This window comes from Sapajus apella, unplaced genomic scaffold (assembly GCF_009761245.1).
Source record: "Sapajus apella isolate SASKATOON/1434 unplaced genomic scaffold, GSC_monkey_1.0 scaffold36, whole genome shotgun sequence".
Taxonomy (NCBI): Eukaryota; Metazoa; Chordata; class Mammalia; order Primates; family Cebidae; genus Sapajus; species Sapajus apella.
The window spans coordinates 4,818,745-4,839,573 of NW_022436976.1; the positions used below are offsets into that span (position 1 = coordinate 4,818,745).

Consider the following 20,829-nt stretch of genomic DNA (forward strand, 5'->3'; position numbering starts at 1 on the left):
GTTGTTTAAATATATTGACTTTAAAAAATTAGTGTAATAAAAATAAACTTTTTCTAAATAAAACATACACTTTGTATTACATGATTTTATAGTGTTACTTCAACTAATAAAACATTTGTATTAAAATGCTATTAAAAACACTGTTTCTGTGTATGATAGAGTGAAAGAAGGACAGATCAACAGGGAATAGAGGGAAATATTAGGGAGAAAGGGTCAGGCTGCATTGTTGCTCAGGGATTTTTCAAAACAACTCGCCAGATAAAAGGTCAATAGAAAGCATATAAAATAGGATTAGAAGTGCAACAAAATATAAAAATGTTCAGTAAAGTTTCAAGGTAGCTTAGTTCCTTTTTTAATAAAATGAGTTATACAACTGAAAGTGATATTATTTCTATATTTCAACTATGGTTGTTTGGGTTTAAAACAAACCTTGATTTTTAACAGTGGAAGTCACTGTCATGTAAAATCTCATTTTCTAGACTCAACATTTTAATAACCAAAATTCAATAATACAAATGTCCTCTCACAGACCAGCAACCTCAGCATCACCCAGGAGCTTATTAGAAATGCGGAAGGCCCATCCCAGATTACTGAGGCAAGAATCTACATTTTAACAAGATCCCTGAGTGATTTACATGCACATTAAGTTTTGAGGGGCATTGTTCTAGATAAATAAGATGTTTAAAATCCAGCTTGACCTCCATCATCTTTCTAGGGCAGCTGTACACATCTCGTCCTGAGTCTTTCCTCTCTCTGGATCCTAATACACATTCTTTCCTTTCCTAAATGAGCCTTCCTGCCTGTGCAATGGGTTCCATTTCCCTTCCTTCCACCTGGAGACAAATTCAGGTATTCAACAAATCTACTAAAAGCAACCAAACAAGAAAACTGTCAAAAAAAATACTTTGCTTAAACCAGGAAATACACTTAACCTACAGCACCTGTTTCCTTCACTTTACTTACCAACTTTTTAAAAAGCCTGTCAACATTGCCTCATCACAGCATTCTACCATATAAAAGTGGCCTCTTAAAATCCAACAGGCTTTCTATTGTAATGTGTAACTAATGTAAGGAAGTCTCTGACTTGTATTAGCATACCATATTGCCTCTAACCAAAGCCTGAAATTAATACAGGCATATCGACCACCTGGCTTAGATTTTAGTACTATGAAGAGAAAAAGAAGAATCAGTATGGGAAGAGAGAACTAATTAATGATTAATACAGACAGACAAACACAAACCAATTAGATACAAATAGATGAGTACAAGAATAGTAAAACACACCCTGTAACTATGCAACAAAACGAAAATTATACTTGGATGGCTTTTTTAGATTAAATCCCTGTGCAAAAGAAAACTAGGCTTCATATGAATCCCTCCTCTTTTTTTTCCAGGGAATTCTGTTTCTTGAAACACCAAAATTCCTAAAATTCAGAACTTCATCTTCATGGTGGGATATTTTACTAACTACAGTCATGTTTTAGCTTCTCTCAGCTGTTTAACAACATAAAAACTCTTAAAAACAAACTTTATTAAATATATGAGACAAAAGTCATTTAAGTAGAGACAAGCACTGATATTAGAACAAGAGCAGTGACATTTTCATTCACAGTTCAATCTGTATAGATATAAACAGTGTTTTATTTCTATTGTTTTTACTTTATTTTTGTTCTCTCAACCATCATCCAGAATCCATTTTTAATTTGGCTACGTTCCAACTTCAACTACTTTGTTGGTTAAAATTTAATTCTTACCAGTTGGTTTAACATTAGTTCACTTCATTTTAAATTAACTGACCAAAGACCTTAGATCTCACCTTATGAAAACGTTAATTCCCAATGAATTAAAAATTTAAACAAAAATATTTAAGAGCTACAGGGAAATGCAAGTGAATAAATATTTAACTGAGATCAAGATATGCATTTTCAAGCATAAAAATAATGAAAGATCTCATAAAATAACTATACAACAAAAAGGAAAGAAAAAAGGGTGCAATAATGCAAATGTAACAATATCGTGACAATTGTTAAATATGCAATTAGTGTTATACTACAAATCTCTTCTGTTTGAAGATTTCATTAAAAATTTAAACAATGTAAATTAAACTAAAAAGCAAACAAATAGGTTTTCATAATATGACAAAAGGGGATTCTCATCAATAAATTGTAAAAAAAATAAAAATAAAAAAGTATTAGCAATATAAACAGAAAAGTTAACAAAAGCAATGAACAGAATTCATATCAAAACAACTGACCAATAAATAAGTCTACAAAAAATGTTTTTGTCCTCAGAAGTATCCCCCAAATTACAAATTTAATTTTTAACAGATCCCCTTTTCTACAGATAAAAGTGTTAATTCTTTTTAAAATTTAAAATCAATGCTGGTAAAGTACATGGATTTACATACTGGTTATCAATGTGTGCACATAGGTTTAACCCTTCAGAAGTACCAGTTTGGAAGATGTCTATATCTCCTGTATAATTATCAGAATTCTAGAATTCTAGCCTCAGGAAATAATCAGTTGTGAAGGAAAAAAGTATATACAGTATGCATTTTACTTATATTTGAAAGATATGAAGTACAAATGGCTGGCAAGTAGAAAAGGAGAATTAAAAAATTTGTATAATTAAATAATAAATTACGATGAAACTGTTAACATTCATTATCTAAATATATAATGGCACAGTAATACTGTTTCTGATAATTAAAAGTGAAAAATATAAATATAAGAGTATATGTAGATGAATAACCTAATTTTGTTTTTATACATAATTTGGCTTTATCCATAATAAGTATGTGTATAAGGTGGAAAAACAGAAAGGAAATGTGCTGCGGCATAACAAAGTCATAGAATTATGAACCTTTTAAAAGTTTTATCTTAATTTTTTAAATTTTCTCTTTCCTCATGAAGATGTACTACATTCAAAATCAGAAGAAATAAAACACTTTTAAGAAAAATAAGCCCTCAAAGCAAGAATTATGGCAGACATAAAAGTCAAACTCAGGAGAGTCCCATGCTGATAAGAAGAGATTATAAATGATGTTTCTGCTTCCTGAAGTGCTGATACGTTATTCCCTTCTCAGCTTTACATTTTAGCCAAGAGATCCCAAGGCTGGGACTAGGTATTCTCCTGGAATCACTTCTGTCAAGTTGACAAAAGGAGTTCAGGAACAGAGTTGAAAGATGCCATGAGATATTCACTAATCCACATTGATGTCTAATATATGTAGCCTGCATGGCTGTCATATGTCATTCTTTGTCTTGCAGAGGAGGGGAAAAGAAAATAAAGAGTACCATGGGGTACCAAGCATATGTTTTAGTAAGACACTCCCTTAGTAATATGGCAGATAAATCAGTTTTTTGAGACACAGCAGGTTCTACAATAGTCTTCAGATGTGTTCAATCACTTGTATTATCTTAATCTCTATTATCACAAGCTATATTAAAAAATTAAAAAGTGTATTAATTCAAAAGATGAAGAGCTTCATCAATGGTGAAATTAATGAGTAATGAGAAATTAAGAGAATTACAGTTCCACAAAATTAAGGTGCTCTAAATGCCTCCTATGCTTTTAATTAAGCTACCTGTAATATACTATTGATTCTTTCAATGTGTGACGGCAATTGTGTAAATGCCTAATACACATGTAAAATCAGTATTTCTAAAATTTACTCTAGCATGAAAGAGCTAATAACCTCTTTCCTTTTAATAAATTATTATTTAATAACAAATTTATTTATTAAATATTTGATATGGTCTTTTCTGTCAGAAAATGGAGGCTTACAGGAATTAAACAGCCACACAATGTTTTTGAGGTCTGCTGGGTGACTGTTGTGAACAGCATAAATATGTGAAACATTTTTCCACCAACAATAGACCTATGGGTGAATCCACACAAATTGTGGATAAACAAATTTTTTCCATGAATAAAGAGAGGCAAAAGAGGATGGAATCAAGAAGAAAGTATAAGGAAAAGTGGGAAAGAAAAAAATCAACAATCAAGCACTTGAACTTTATCTTCATTTATGAAATGGCATATTCTGACACTAAATATTGGTATCGAAGATGACCAAAGTATAATTCAAATTAACTTTTGAAAAGATGCCAGTGTATCCTATTAAGCTTAATTTTATTTTTGGCAATTTTGAGTGACATTTGAAACATAATTACCTTCATCTTGAATGCTGATAGTGATACTATAATAATTTGATTTTTACAAGAGAAGAAACAACATCATACAATTTGTAAAGGCATAAAGATTTATATTTTTAAAACTGAATTATTACTACCTATGGAGAAGAAAGCTGCTGCAATCAAATTACAATATACTCATGAAACACAATAAATATCTAAAGTGTCCTAAGAGCAATGCAGCTATTTTCTTAAGGAGTAAAATCACGTTGGTCTAAAGTAAAAACATAAAATAATTTTTGGCCGGACGCGGTACCTCACGCCTGTAATCCTAGCACTTTGGGAGGCCGAGGCAGGCAGATCACAAGGGTCAGGAGTTCGAGACCAGCCTGGCCAATATGGTGAAACCCCATCTCTACTAAAAATATAAAAATTAGCCAGGCATGGTGGCAGACGCCTGTATTCCCTGCTACTTGGGAGGCTAAGGCAGGAGAATTGCTTGAACCCAGGAGGCAGAGGTTGCAGTGAGCTGCTATCACACCACTGCGCTCCAGTCTGAGTGACAGAGCAAAACTCCATCTCAAATAAAAATTAAAAAAATAATAATTTTTAAAAAATGTATTGCTTTAGATGGACGTTAATTTACATTATTTGTGAATTTAAAAAATAAAGTTAACATTTGCTATACAGCAAGCACAGATATACAATTCCTATTAATTTAATAGGAGTTGTGACTCCCATTAGGTTTACAGCAAATCCTGAAGTACCTTGCTGAAAATTTACCTCCTAGGTATCAACAAATCAAATATACTGATGTGAACAAAAGTAATCAACTGTTAGACTGGGAAATCTGAAGTCCCCACAGTAAGTCGATTCAGTGTTATCATAGCAATGGTCCAAGTTAAAATACAACTGTAAACAGGAGGAAAAAAAAGGCATATCCCATGGCTATTCTAATATATACATGCTTGTTTTTAAACAAAATCTTAATTAGTTGCCGTTACTTAAAAATCTTAATGTTTGGTCTCTGCTGAAAGTCAGGAAAACTGGAAAAACCAAGCAAACTACTAGAATGGTAATCACAGGTCCTCAAGGCACCAACAGGTATTTAAGGTTTCAATCCCTGCACAAGACCATGAGCTTCTCAAGAGTAAGAACTGTGCTTTCACGCATGTTTATGGCAGCACAATTCATAATTGCAAAATTGTGGACCCAACCCAAATGCCCATCAATCAATGAGTGGACAAAGAAACTGTGGCGTGCGTGCGTGCGTGCGTGCGTGTGTGTGTGTATGTTTGTGTACGGAATGCTACTGAGCCATACCAAGGAGTGAATTAGCAGCATTTGCAACGACCTGGATAAGACTAGAGACTATTATTCTAAGTGAAGTAACTTCAGGAATGGAAAACCAAACATCCCATGTTCTCACTGACATGTTGGTTCTAAGGTATGAGGACGAAAAGGCATAAGAATGATACAATGAACTTCGGGGACTTGGGGAGAAGAGTGGGAGGGAGCAAGGGATAAAAGACAACATATATGGTACAGTGTTCACTGCTCGGCTAATGGTTGCACCAGGATCTCACAAATCACCAAAAAACTTACTCATGTAACCAAATACTACCTGTCCCCCAATAACTTACAGAAAAATAAAAAATAAAACAAAAAAGAACTGTGTCTTGTGCATTATTTTCTCCTTGTGTATTTTTGAATCCTAAGCATGCAGCTCAATTTAATCACTGTTATCAAGGAAAGAGGGAAGAAACCACCTAGGAAAACTTATTTGAGTTTATCTGCAAGAACCTAGGAAATGGTACAAAAAGAACTAATCTCTGTAAGATGTTAAAAGGTTACAATCATGTAAGGGCCCAGAAAAAAACACAGTGGCTAAATGGTTAAATTTATATATGCCTTCCTATGCCTTCTTACCTAACGTTGATTGGCGCCTTCTCTATAGGTGTTCACAGAGTATTATCTGCTTTCTGACAATAAAGGACTACCATGTCATGCAAAACTTTCTAAGAGAAACCCATGTGATGCTGGATCAATGTTCTAACAGTGTGTATTAACTGTGTATACTCTTACAATTAGCCATATGGGTTCATCGCAGGTTCTTTTTACCCATAGGAGGGAAGTGCTTCAGAAGCAATACCCCCTGGCCTGATGCGCCAAAAATGAAATTTCTCCCAAGAGCAGATATGAATACTGCCCTGATAGATGACACCGAAAATAAAGCTGCAGTATCTCATGAAAAAAGTCTCTGTTTGCTACCCTCCCCCTCCACTGAGTTAAGCCACTGTGGAAGCAAAGTGGCCTCTAACTTGCTTGGAAATTTTTTCATTATGTGGACTAATGAGCCATTGGCCCACACCTGGAATCTTTTTTAAATGTATAAAAACATTCAAACATAACAGCAGGAATTCAGTTAGGTGTTTTTTTTCCCCAAAAATGAGATGCAAAATAATCAGACTACACACAAGATTTTCACAACAATCCAAGCTGGAAATTTGTATTATTAAACACGATTCCTGAATAATCACTATCTTATTATTCATTCAGACATATTGCATATCATGTTAGATATGATGTATCTTCAACTCTAGAGCAAAGAGCAATGTCATCTCAAAATAAAATATTAACCCAAAGATTGTAACTGCCAAGTGTGACTTAAATCCAAGTGAACACTATTTACTTTCTGAATACAGAAATTATTATTTTAGGTATTTCTACATTGGTTATTTAAATTATATTACATTATATCAATATACTGAATGTAGACGACTGGAGAGACAAGGAGAACATGATAAAATATAACTTTGAAACAAGCAATTCAAGTAAAATTCAGCAAAATTAAAATGTTAACATTTTGAAGCTTATTACAAAGACAGCAGAATAATACGCTTCTATTAGTTGACAGAATGCCCCTTCTCTATCTATCATTTTAATAATAGGTATAAATGAGATCACTTAAAAGTACATATAAAATCAATTTTTAAATTCTTAAACATTTTTTCAAGAATATTTAATATGAATTTTTTTAAAATCCATTATATTTTACATGCATTTCTCAGAGATTTTATACCCTTCACAAATTTTACAAGATTAATACATTTTCCTGCCAATAACTGCCACCATCAACTAGCTATAAAATTTATATGTCTTAGCTCCGTAATAACTTCTAGCGTGCTCTAAAAAAACACCTGGATGTGTATTGTTTTCATACGGAAATAATATTTAAGACAAAGAAAACAATGGATACCAGAAATCTACACAGTAGTTAATAAATGATGGTTCCAATTATTTCATTAGGCTTCAAAAGTATATTTACTTTTTTAAAAATCAGGTCTGAATTGAAAACTACACTCATTACTATTTCTAGATTTAAAAAAATTTTTAATGCAATAGTGCTTAAGAAAAATTCCACATCTATTTTTAACTACAAGGAAATAGTTACATTTCTACAAATTTAACATTATAAAGATTATATGTATACGTACATATATACAGCTAAAGATACAGACAACATAAAAAAATGAACCATTATTAAAAAGTAAGTTTTTGTAAAAGACTAAAAATTTTAATTTAGTAGTTTTAGAATTATGCCCACACACTTAAGCAAATAAAGATGTAACTAAAGATGAAAGAGTTTCCACAAAATATCTTCCATTTTACTAAAATAAATGTAGTGAATAAATGTAAAATGTATACCAAAACAGATCTTTCATTTAGTTCCCTCAGAATTACTTAGAATGGTTATATTTCACAAATGTATGTAAAATATAAATTCATATATCTAGCACTTTCTATACCATATCTGTGTAATCAAAAGAACTCAAACACCTAATAAGGAATTCAATATTCAGAAAATCATTTTAACACCTATTTTTAAAATAATAAATGAATATTCTAGCTACTTCCATATAAAGAAGATTGTATAGCTCAAGTTCTTCTGGATTTGAAAAACAAAATTTAAGTTGGATCTTACCTTCTGTATTCGGTAAGAAGCTGATTACAATGATAAACCACAGACTTCGCATTCTGCAACCAGAAGACACCATTATTGATCCCTTTAAATATTTTCTTTGTATTCCTTAATGAATCTAGTTATAAATGCCCAGCTTCATCAAAACCAGCAGTCTGCATCATTGATCTTCATATCTGAAAAACAAACAAATCCATCATTTACTCTACGGTCTTTCTACATCACACACACAAAAAAAATGCAGAAATGACAATTATCTCTTTCTGTTCCTCCCTCCCTCTCCTAAGTATAAAACATATTTTGATTCTATATCCTATATGAAAGCTGCTCCTATATACTGGATATCTGAAGCTTACATTCTGAAAACAGTCAAAGCCCAAAAGTTGCTGACTGCCTTTTTGACAGTCAAATTGCCAAAATTTGTCCACAGCAAAATAATTCTATATACAAAGGGATTCTGAAAATGCCGCATTTCTAAACACCAAATTGGACTATTATTTCCCTTACTGCTAAGTATTCATAGCCCTTATGGATCTAGTTCTCCAAACTGGAGAATGTACAAAAACTTCAGGAGTGTGACTTAGTGTTTCTCAGCTCCTGTTCTCAGCTCCTAAGATCACATGAGATCAGGTCATTTGCTGGGTTCTGTTCAAGTGTTTTATTCCTTTCTAAGGTTGTGTGAAGAATCACAGCAAACATTGGGCTTATAATACAGATAAAATGAAGGCATTTCCCAAATATATGTCCAGCCTCCTGATTTAGCCTCTGAGGGAAATGAAATTACAAGCTTTGGCTGGGTGTGGTGGCTCATGCCTGTAATCCCAGCACTTTGGGAGGCCGAAGCAGGTGGATCACCTGAGGTCAGGAGTTCAAGACCAGCCAGGGCAACATGGTGAAACCCCACCTCTACTAAAAATACGAAGTTAGCCAGGAGTGGTGGCACACGCCTGTGATCCTAGCTGCTCGGGAGGCTGAGGCAGGAGAATCGCCTGAACCCAGGAAATGGAGGTTGCAGTGAGCCAAGATCGAACCATTGCACTCCTGCCTGGGCAACAAGAGCGAAACTCCATCTCAAAAAAAAAAGAAATTATAAACTTTTCTGTTAAAGGAACATCTTACAGTTCTCTTCATGTTTGTTTCCTATTATGTTCTTCCAAGCAATACTCTTACCAAGTTTTCTCCAGTCGTCCTTACCCTGCTGCAATGCAACTAAAAAGTTTTATAAAGTGCAGCAGTGAAGAAACTCTTCCCTCCCTTTCTGAAGTTGTGTGTATAACTCAATAAAACCAACTCATTACATCATTTTGATGCTGTCACTAAAGCATGAAGAAAATTTAGAAAACAAAATTTTCCTGGTAACTTGAGTTCTTGCACATTATCTGACCTACTGTGCATGTACTACATGCTTCATGTAGCGTATCATATGAGATGCTATTAGCAGTACACTACAGTCTACTATCAGTTCATTATAATGCAACCTGAATGGAAAAGCAGGCAGATGTTAAATGGTTTGAAACACTTACTGTCTATAAAGGTACTATCTTGCTTTACTAAGAATACAACAAAAATAATGTAAGAAATTAATCTGAAATCATTCAGGCCCATAATTTCAGAGACATAAATGCTTTCCTAAAGATCCCTTTATGACCCAGAATTAGCCCAAGTTTTAGCTCTCTCTGAAAGCACTGAAGACATGGGGGGGGGGAGTATTACACCATTTAAGAACACACCTCAGATGCTTATCTGTCCAAAGAAAAAAACATACACAACAAAGGAAAATGCAAACTTCCTCAAAAAGAAGAATAATGTATCAAAAATTAATCTGATGGAGACATATGGCACACATCTCTGCAAAGCTAGCTGGCTGGCTCAGTACATTTTTCACTCTGAGCTCCCACAGACTATTCAAAAGTAGCCAAAACCAAAAGTGAACCTGTAGTTTACAACTGCTGTAGCAATGCTGCTACCTTAAAACTGAAAGTTATTCTATATAAAGCATTTTAAAAAGTCAGGTAATCTCATGGCTTGTCACATTCCAAAGGCCATCAATGAACAATTTCTTATATCCGTACAGTCTGTTCAATGATCTGATCAAGCAATCAGAATAATTTAAATGTGTAGACGAAGTGCATTGCTGCTACAAGTAAAATTAAGTCAGCCTTTGGACTGCTCTGGGTTTCAAGCAAAGAACTTTTACTGTCCAAGTTTTTGTTGTAATAATGGGTACTTTGATTTCGGTGAGCTAGTGCCTACAGGCAGCCTCCCCACATGCTCAACTCTTGCACAGGCTTACACTTTCTTAAAGTGATCCAAGATCAGTCTGTCTTCAGTCATCCGCTATTTAAAAGAGCCCTTGTTTGTGGGAAGAAAGAGGAAGGAAGAAATCAGGGACTGATGACTGCCTTGTAGGAAACAGCTGCCAAGATAGGAAAACCTCTGTTAGTGAAGGGGAAAAGGAGGAGGAAACCACACAATCAAGACCTCTATTGTGGTCTTTGGCCAGGACAGAATACCTCATGAAAAATTTTATATACTAAAAATTAAGTGTATTCTTAAGGTTTGAGAATGTGAAACACAATTTTAAAAGTATACACCATTCACTTATGAGACTTAGTGTAAGTGATTGTTTCTGATAAATAGAAACAGATTCTAGAACTTATAAAATCACAGCTTCTTTTATTAAAATAAAGCTTAAGTCAATCTGCCTGTGCAATGAATAAGTGAAAAGAATATCAAATTTATTTTTATCATTCTACAACCTGTGCCCAATCACTTTTACATGAAATAAAATTATTTCCAAAAGCCCAAGCGTTATGTGCAATTTGGAAACTAAGTCAAAAGATTTTACTGCTGTGATCCAAGTTTTAAACAATCTTCGATTAAACAAATGTTAGTGAAAACTGAAATACCTAACAAACCACAATCAGCTAAAAATAGAACAAATAAATAATCAACTATGATGAAACTAATCCCAAGGAGAGATTCCTTCTAAATCATACTACAGCCAAAAGACACTCACTGGCATAGATATAGCTAATACTGGTCTTTCAAATTCTGTAACTGTGCTCAATAACAGCATTTCACAAAGCAAATCAGAAACAAGTAACAAAACCAGAAAAGGGCTGTTAAATTTTCTTTCAACAAACAAAAGATTAAATGATTTCCATATTAAAAACCTTTCGGTTTTTTTAAAACCTTTTTCCAAGAACATCGAAGAGCTTAGGATGAAGTGGGGGAGGAACTGGGAGTGTAGAAAACTACTCCATGATGAAGCTCCTGGTAATGCTTGCCATGTAACAGTTCATTTCTTAGTAAAAACAGACGCTGCATATTTCGACTTAAACTATAAATGACCTTGACTTTCAAACATCCAAACCACTTCTAACATACAACCCACTTACACCTCTGCTTTTTCCTTATCCTTCAAATAAGATGCCAACAATTTCTTCCTAATCTTGTTCCTATAAACCACAACTCATTGTCTACCAAACCCGTCATGATTTTTTTTTAGATCTAAGTATCCTATTACTCTGTCATGTAAAAAGTCAATTAATGCATCATTACTACCAAACCGTCCAAAGCTCAACAGTGACTTCCAGGAATATGCTTCAGCCATGTATATCCCAACAGCCCTCAAGATCTTATACTCAACTTGCATGTACAGTCAGCTGTAGTCTTTCAAACGGTAGCCTGCTTACATTTATTAGCTGCATTAAATGTCCTGTGCCTAAAACTGTCAGGAAAATTATTTAAAAGGACAACACCGCTAACTAATTTTAAGTCACATATTTGCATTACCTTACAAGGAAATCACATCTAGCCTTACTATGTGATGAGGCTTATTTAGCAAATATAGAAAAAATAAAATGTTTACTGATAAACATCAGTGAAAGAAATAGAGTATAACACGTTTCCAGTTAATGAGGGCAAAAGAAAATTAAACTACTACTTTCTAAAACTGGTTAACTAACGTTGATATTCTACTAGGAACAAAGCCATCATAAGGATTGCTATCTAAAGTTTTATTTTTGATTTCTACTCATGGACAGTAAACCACTGCAAACACTGAATATTAAGTGCAAAACAATTATAAGCACAAAGAGAAAAGAGAAAGAAAAGAGCATGAGAACTACCAAAGTAACCCATCCTTGTTATGCGCTAATGCTGTGTAAAATGAAACATTAATGTTTTGGGTAAGTCTAAATTCTACGCACTAAATATATGTCAACTCTAAATGAAAACTGAAGTTGGCTTTACAAAAGCAGTCTCTGATCTTATTTGCATTATAAAATTATAATCATTATAAGACAGAATTTACTAACAAAAGCTGCTTTTCTATATTTTACAAAAACAAACACAAAAAAGGATGATATAATCCAATTCTGCCTTTTCATTTTCTATGCAAAGGTTTAGAAAATAAAAAATAAATTACAGTTTTATTTCACTTTAGCTGAACCTCAATTGGGTTATTCACTTTTCAGAAATATTTTACGTGTAACCTTTACCGAGTAGATTTCCCCTTCTTGACATAAAGGAAACATCATTACCCCTGGGAGGTTTCCTTCAGTAAGTCGGCTAAGTATAAACCTTTGCTATGGCTAATCAGAAAGGCTTTCTTAGAAGCTTCAGACATTCAGCCTTCTTTGGGGTTTGAGTTGATTTTCTTTCCTTCACAAGGATAGGGCTAGGGCTGGCAATGCTAATAGAGATTTTAAAACCATGTGGCCAACCCCTAGTCACCACCTCCTTTCTCCATCTTCTTTCTGCAAGCACTGCTATCAAGTCTAGAGGACTTTAATTAAACTATTTATACAAAAGTCTCCTTAATACTCATCATTGGTCTTTCCCTTTACTAAAATTCCTTCTTTGTGAAGGAATAAATTATCCTATAAGAGGGCTTAGAGGAGGAGCAGAAAGAAGAGTTTAGGAATGCTCCTAGTAAATTTCATTTGCTATATGCTGTAATATCTAGGAGTCAAGCTGAACATGCAAAAGAGGCTTGTAACTGTGGACACTTAGAGATGCGGTCCAGGCAATCTGCCATTCTTTTCATCAAAATCTGTCCAGTTGAAATAACAAATAGCTATAATTTTCAAACTGATGTAGAGGACATTTTATAACTAAATAAACTTGCAAATGAAGTTTCAAAAGAAAAAAAAAATGAAGCTAGATGCTCAGTTCAAAATATTACCTTACACACATAAAAAGTTGACACTTTCCCACCAAAAATACATATATATATATATATATATATATATATATATATATAAATCCACTTGTTAAAAATACTTTGTATTTATTGTTAGAAAAAAAAATTGTATCTACCACATAGAAGTTAGCTTTTTCCCCATTTGGGGAAAAGAAAAAGTTATTTTTAAATGGCAGTCCTCTCCAATTTTAAAAAAACATTGTATTGCTTCTTTTCTTTTTTTTTTTTTTTGGGTGGGGGTGGGGGAGAGTGGGGACAGAGTCTCGCAACCTCTGCCTCCTGGGTTCAAGCAGTTCTCCTACCTCAGCCTCCTGAGCAGCTGGGATTACATGCGCACGCCACCACACCTGGCTGATTTTTTGTGCATTTTTAGTAGAGACGGGGTTTCGTCATGTTGGTCAGGCTGGTCTCGAGCTCCTGACCTCATTATCTGCCTGCCTTAGCCTCCCAAAGTCCTGGGATTACAGGCATAAGCCACCGCGCCTGGCCTGAGCTTTCTAATAGTCTAGAGTCCTCACGCATTTTTTTTTGAGCTGAATACAAACTACAAGTACTATGAATAGAAATATTTCCTGAGTGCCTACTATGTCTGAAATTCTGTATCAGATACATTATCACTAATCCTTACCAAAAAAGCAAAATCAACATTATAAAGGTCAGAAATCTGAGGCTTAGAGAGGTAAAAATAACTCCACCGAAATTACTTAGCTATTAAGTAGCACAGTTCAGATTCTAATCAAGGCTAACTAGAAAGCCATTCTTTCTACTATTTACCAAATTATTTCTTCAACAAATATTTGCTGAGCATCTATTATTTGTTATGTACTGAGGAAAACAAGAAACAAAATTCTTCATCCATTGGGACATTACACTGTAATTTAAAAATAACTCATCCTAATAAAAAGCTGTAACTGCCTTGCACATAGTTAGGCTCCCAAAAAATTACAGCTAAATTAGACAGATAAACTAAATGGTATGATTACTCTTTCATGTAATTTTCCCAGCAACCTTGAGAAATATGTATTATCTCCATTTTATTTTAAAAGCAGAAAACTTAACCTACTAAAGGATAGTAAGCAAACAGAAGGGCTGAGGAATAAGCCCATGTTCTAAAATCACTACTGTCACTAATTTTATTTTACTCTTTTTTCCTTTAGAATAAAAAAGTGGATATAGAACAAAGTCACTTTGAGATATGAAAGTGAGGAAATACCAAAAGCATAACGAGTTGATTTTCAAAATGTTTACATGAGCAAAACTAACACCCCTTAGGTAATAATAGATAAATATTAACTTAATTTTTAGTATTTCCAGTTCAGCTATCTTAATTTTACTCATTTATAAAACTCAAGTGCCTAAATTATATGGTATAAATTAACTAATTAATCTAAACTGATAAATCTTATCAACCAAATACTAGAGAAGTTGCTTATAGTAAGTCAAAAAATAAATATATAAATATTTCCTCCAATATAACTAGTAGTGTCTCTTTAGTCATGGAACAAATGTTTTAATGTTAACGCCTACAAGATTATGGACTAATTATCATTTGGAAAGTATAAAAGAAAAAAATTCGACGTGGCTCACTCATAAGATGGAATCTTATGTTTGGCTCACTGCACTGGATCCTTTGTTCATAAATCACCATTACTAGCCATTCCCTGAATCAATATTCAAATTTCCTCTTGGTCTATATATACAACCACTAAATGAAATAATAATGACCCAGGATCTGTCATATATTAGATCATCAATATCACCATCAGAGGTTTCTTAGAGCTAATGAGGTAACGTGAGTAAAACATGTCCAATTTTCTTAAAAATAAAAATGAAAAATTGGTTGGGCATGGTGGCTCATGCCTGTTATCCCAGCACTTTGGGAGGCCAACGTGGGTGGATCACCTGAGGTCAGGAGTTCAAGATCAGCCTGTCCAATGTGGAGAAACCCCATCTCTATTACAATACAAAAATTGGCCAGATGTGGTGGTGGACGCCTATAATCCCAGCTACTCAGGAGGCTGCTGAGACAGGAGAATTGCTTGAACCTGGGAGGTGGAGGTTGCAGTGGGCCGAGATCACGCCACTGCACTCTAGCCTGGGCAATAGAGCAAGACTCCATCTCAAAGGTTAAAGCAATTCTCCTGTCTCAGCATATATATATATATATATATATATATATATATAAAATAAACACACACACACACAAATATATGAAAAATTAACTATAAAGTATACATAGTAAGAAGCTAAAGAAAGTTTTGTATAGCATACTGCCTTTGTAATCAATAAATGATACAATTCATTTGCAAACTATGTCAATATAGTTATCTAAACTTAACATTTCTTGCTTTTATCATAAAGTATATCACATTAGCACTATAATTTTATATATGTCCATTCAAGTCAATGAATATCTACTGTGTACTTCCTAGACATTTTTAATTGATATCCAGTGCTAAAATGAGTGTTATTCATTAATTTTTTTTACCTTATATATTAATTGGTGTTAGGTTCTAAAGGTATTACAAAACATTGATATATAGCTGCCACCTTCAAGAAATTAATACTCTTCTGAGAATTAAATACTTAAGAAAATGACCAAGATCCAAAATACGCATTAAATAACAATAACTACACCTCCCAAAACTTAATGGTAATAAATGTGGTAAGATAAGAGAAGTGGATCCGCATTTCCTTGAGACATATACCTAGATCAACCAGTTATCTTAACAAAGAGGGCAAGATGCAGATCAAGAGCACACTATAGAATCGTGGCTCAACCTGCCCCTACGAGGACTGAGATAATTCAGAAGCACATAGGTCTCAAGTTCAGCAACTATACAAGGGCAGGAAGAGATTATATATCTATGGTTCCATCATTTTCCAATTTTCCCAATTTATGGTCCTGATTCTACATTAAGTAATATTAAGGAAGATATCTGGGGGCTTCTGAAATATGTTTAACTAAGGACTTGTCTCTTCTATCAATGTAAGTCTTGGCAATTATTCTAATTCATATCTTAAAATGAAGCACTGTTTCAGAAAATGTTTGTGAAACCTACTTACAGATTATTATATTGGAAGGCATAATATACCCGAGACATTTAGCTCACATATTTCATACTCTACCTTCCTGGGAAAACTACAGATAAGCCAAATTCAAAACAACACCAGGGATTTCTTCAAGAAAGAACAAGTTATTATGCCTTAGCTGGGATTAGTCCCCATTAGGCCGTATGTTCCATACCATTTATATCTATGTCTACAAGTAAAATCAAAATAAAAAGATTTTCTTGAGTTGTAGAGAAAAGGAATATATCATTGTTTCTAAACATTAATTTAATTAACAGTACTAAAGATAAAGCTAGAGTCTAACTGAATGAACAGAACAGATTTTTTTGGCTTCCCATGTCAGCCTGACAGTCTGTGTTTGGTGTAGCTGATTCCTCTAAGAATATTAGGAGATTTAGATGAGAAGGTAAAAAGAATATTCATGGACACAACTATTAAGAAACAGTAACAGACTGAGTCATTTTGAATGGTTGTTAAGAATTAAATAATTAAAAACCAAAACGTCTTCCATTAAAAAATTAAAATTTATGTTTTAGTGCTTCTTATAACTATTCCAACATGGAGGAGGAGAGGTTTGTGGTTTTTAGAAAAGAGCTTTTTCAACTTTAAAATATAATTTTATAACCTATTAAAATTTCAAATAACATTAAAGTAGTAATAAAGCAGTGATGTTTAATAAAAAAAAGAAACATAGATTATAAAAAGCAGAGAAAAATGACTAGAAGATTGAATTACTTGCCAAGACTCCTTCACTGGTAACAGACTAATGTATTTTTGCAATATTTTCATGGCTTTTAAAATGTTTCAAAGTCAGAAAACTTTCAGGAAAAATATCACTGTTGCCATTCCACATATAAAGAAAAGCAAAAATCTGCTTAAAACTACCAATGATGATAAAAACTACTGTATCTTCAAATCTTTAGAGCTTAAAATTATCAATTATACTCCATTACATTTGTAAAAATTAGAACCAACATTTTATGTAGACTGATACTATAGATATCAGATCAGAAGTTAGGTAACTTCCTATGGAGAAACAGTAAATATTTAGGCTTTAAGAGTGATACGGTTTGTGCCACAACTACACATGTCTGCCACTGCAGTGTGAAAGGTGCTACCAACAATGCATACCCAAATGACAATAGCTGTGTGCCAGTAAAACTTTACTTACAAAAGAGATGGCTAGCCATAGTTTGTCAACCCCTGTTATAGATGAACAATCCAAAGACCAAGATAATTGGATGCAGTTCAGTCAAATAATGAACGAGTAACTATTCATGACTACCAAAATAATCAAACCAACTGTAGTTTATTACTTTAAGAAATTAATTTAAACGTTAATGTAAAGGTAAATTAACCATACTAGAATGAGAAAAATAAAGTAACATTATTTACTGATCAAAACAAATTAGTGTTTCAGGCGAGGTGCAGTGGCTCACACCTGTAATCCCAGCACTTTGGGAGTCTGAGGCCAGTGGATTAGCTGAGGTCAAGAGTTTGAGACCAGCCTGGACAACATGGTGACACTCCATTTCTATTAAAAATGCAAAAATTAGCCAGGCATGGCACCACCTGTAATCCCAGCTACCCTGGAGGCAGAGGCACAAGAATCACTTGAACCAGGAAGGCTGAGAGTGCAGTGAGCCAAGATCACACCACTGCAATCCAGCCCCCGTGATGAAGAGACACTCTATCTCAAAAAAAAAAAAAAAAAAAAGTTAGTGTTTTAAGTGTGTGTGTAATGGAGCCATATGTACAGCTTAGAGTGTTTGGGGAGAAATTCTAGAAAAGAAAACAAAGGACATTACTACCACAGTAACTTATCTTACCTCTTTGTTTGGCATGTGAGTATATAAAACCAATCAAAACAGTAAGTAATGAGGTTTGGACAAGACCCCTGAGGTATTCTTCCATTAGTATGACGGTTTCAAATAGCTGCTGGTGAAGTGGCTTCAAACTCTTGAAATGTCTGTCACCATAGCTACTCACCCATATGAAATATTGGATATATCCCAAATCCACATTACATTCAACAAGAAAATGCTAAATTCTAATTTTATATGTTTCTTATATAAAGCTAAAAGTTCTACAAGGCCAAAATCACCAATCTTATTCCAAATAATTATGAAGTCACAATAAATGCAAACATTTATTTGAAACATATTTTTAGGGCTTTCCAATTCCCTGTATTTGGACTCCCCTCAATGAAAATACCTTGATGGCTAGTATTACAGTAAATATTTTTATTTTTCATAAATCTACTATTCCTTAAAATTTAAGTCAAGCTATAGCGTATCATTCGTAAAAGTAACATTTGTAACCCACAATTAACAGGTATCACACTGAAATAAATCAAGGCTAAATTTTTCTATCAACATTATATATATAAGACAAAAGGGTGGAGAAGGTTACAAATTTTTAATAAGAACATCATATTATGGTAGTAATAATCTAGGTGTTTTACTGGAAGTGAAGTGGATTACTGTAAATGAAATTTTAAAATGTCCTTTCCATTTTACAGATAACACGAAATGACTTTTTTTCATGTCCCTAGCGATAAGGATAAATTTGCCACACATTTAAATAGTGCCTTCACCCTTCCCACCCTGGTTCATGAATTAATAATTCAGTGACATTAATACAAGAAGATAAATGATAAAAAGGTTAAGGCACACGGACCAACCATACACACATACTTCTTTTAGCACAGTTAATACTTCTCTGCCAAATTATAGCTAAAACTTTTTAAGTTTTCAACAGCGTTTTTACAATCTAAGTTGCAGCTTATGCACATACAATTTCACACAATTCAGGCTTAATAAATCCCCTGCTGGTACCAAACAATCATTCTAAGGGATTGAAGTGCAACATCTGTTAACATTAGTCATGTTTTACATAGTCATATGTATTAAACAAGCCTCCACTCCATTATTAGTCTCCCGAAAAACCTTCTATATAAACCAATAAACTAATTTAGCATGAATTATACATACATCCTTCAATTGCTAACTTACAATAACAAAGAAATACATTAGTGTGAAATGGTAAAAGAAAAAAAATCACATCTACTATGAAATAACAGATTTTCTTTATGCCAAGCTTACTAAATATATATATGTACATGTGTGCATGGATATACACACAGACAAATAAAATTAGCCCAGTCTTGAGTAGTTTTTAAAACCAAAAATCCTCTAGAGCATTATTCATCTTAAGTGTGGGTAAAATATAGCTCTGTCAATACAAAAGGTACTTCATTTTAAAGTGGTACACATTCACTGTTCTATTGATTCTTACCCTGAAATATCTTAATCCTCTTCCCATTGCTTTCAATCCTTCCGTTCTAACATCTTTCTTTCTGAACATCTGCAAAAATCTCAAAGGTGATTTCTCACCCCTCCTCCATCCTGCCAGCCTCCAGTAATCTTCCTAATTTCACTCTAAACCATAAAAATGTATAAAACTGGAACAAATTCTAAAAATAATTTTATATGTAAAAACACACTTGGGGTTGTGGTCTGACAAAGGCTGATCTAATAAATGTTTTTAAAAATTCTCCAAAAGTACATATATTATTTCACCCTAACTTAGCACAACAAATCTAGTTTTTTGTTTTGTTTTGTTTTGTTTTTTTGTTAGAGACAGGGTCTTACTCTGTTGCTCAGCTAGAGTGCAGTGGCATGATCACAGCTCAATAGCTCATGATCATACCTCAAACTCTTAAACTCAAGCAATCCTCCCATATCAGCCTCCTAAGCGGGGACCACAGACATACCCGCTACACCAAAATAATTTTTATTTATTTATGTATTTTTGATTTTTAGTATTTCATAGAAACAGGACTCTAAGTTGTCCAGGCTTGTCTTGAACTCCTGATCTCAAGTTATGCTCCTGCCTTGGCCTCCCAAACTGCTGGTATTACAGTCATGAGCCACTATGCCCAGCCCTATTGCATCTATTTTAACAACAGGAAAGTTGCAACTGGGGGCTGGAATCAAAGGGGAATGAATGGTGACTGAAAACCTAAAAGACACAGAAAGAAAGAGGAGAATTAAAAAGCTAAACTAGAAATAGAGCCCAAACAGATCAAACTTCAAAAATATTTAATTCAGCCCTCTGTTCCTGTCAAACTTACTTGCTCAGTATTTCTAAATATACCTCTGAAACTGACTTTTACTCAAGATTTTTTATTCACATAAAAAGTCTCTCTCCCCTCTCCACCTAGTAAACTTCCGAATAAACAATACAATTTAACAACCACCTGTGCCATAAAGTCAACCTTACTGCCTCAAACTGAAAAAAACTTCTTCCTCTCTAGATTCTCAACGCCATTACCTGTTATCATTTGCACAGTAGCTGCTATTGAGTTATCCTGAGTCCTCTTCAATTAAGTTTTTAAACTAGTTTTAAAATGTCTTTTGCAGCGAGGCACA

The 20,829-nt window shown here is 33.7% G+C and overlaps 1 protein-coding gene across 50 annotated transcripts in view; it reads right to left on the reverse strand.

Moving 5' to 3' along the window:
• The window catches only part of ADGRL2 (adhesion G protein-coupled receptor L2), a 416,407-nt gene that overhangs the window by 146,129 nt on the left and 249,449 nt on the right, over positions 1-20,829 (reverse strand). For all 50 annotated transcript variants that reach the window (XM_032296453.1, XM_032296455.1, XM_032296458.1 and 47 more), the window contains one exon: positions 8,119-8,291. In XM_032296453.1, coding sequence (XP_032152344.1) covers positions 8,119-8,191 — 73 coding nt within the window. In that variant the 5' untranslated portion in view covers positions 8,192-8,291. The remainder of the gene's footprint in view (positions 1-8,118; positions 8,292-20,829) is intronic.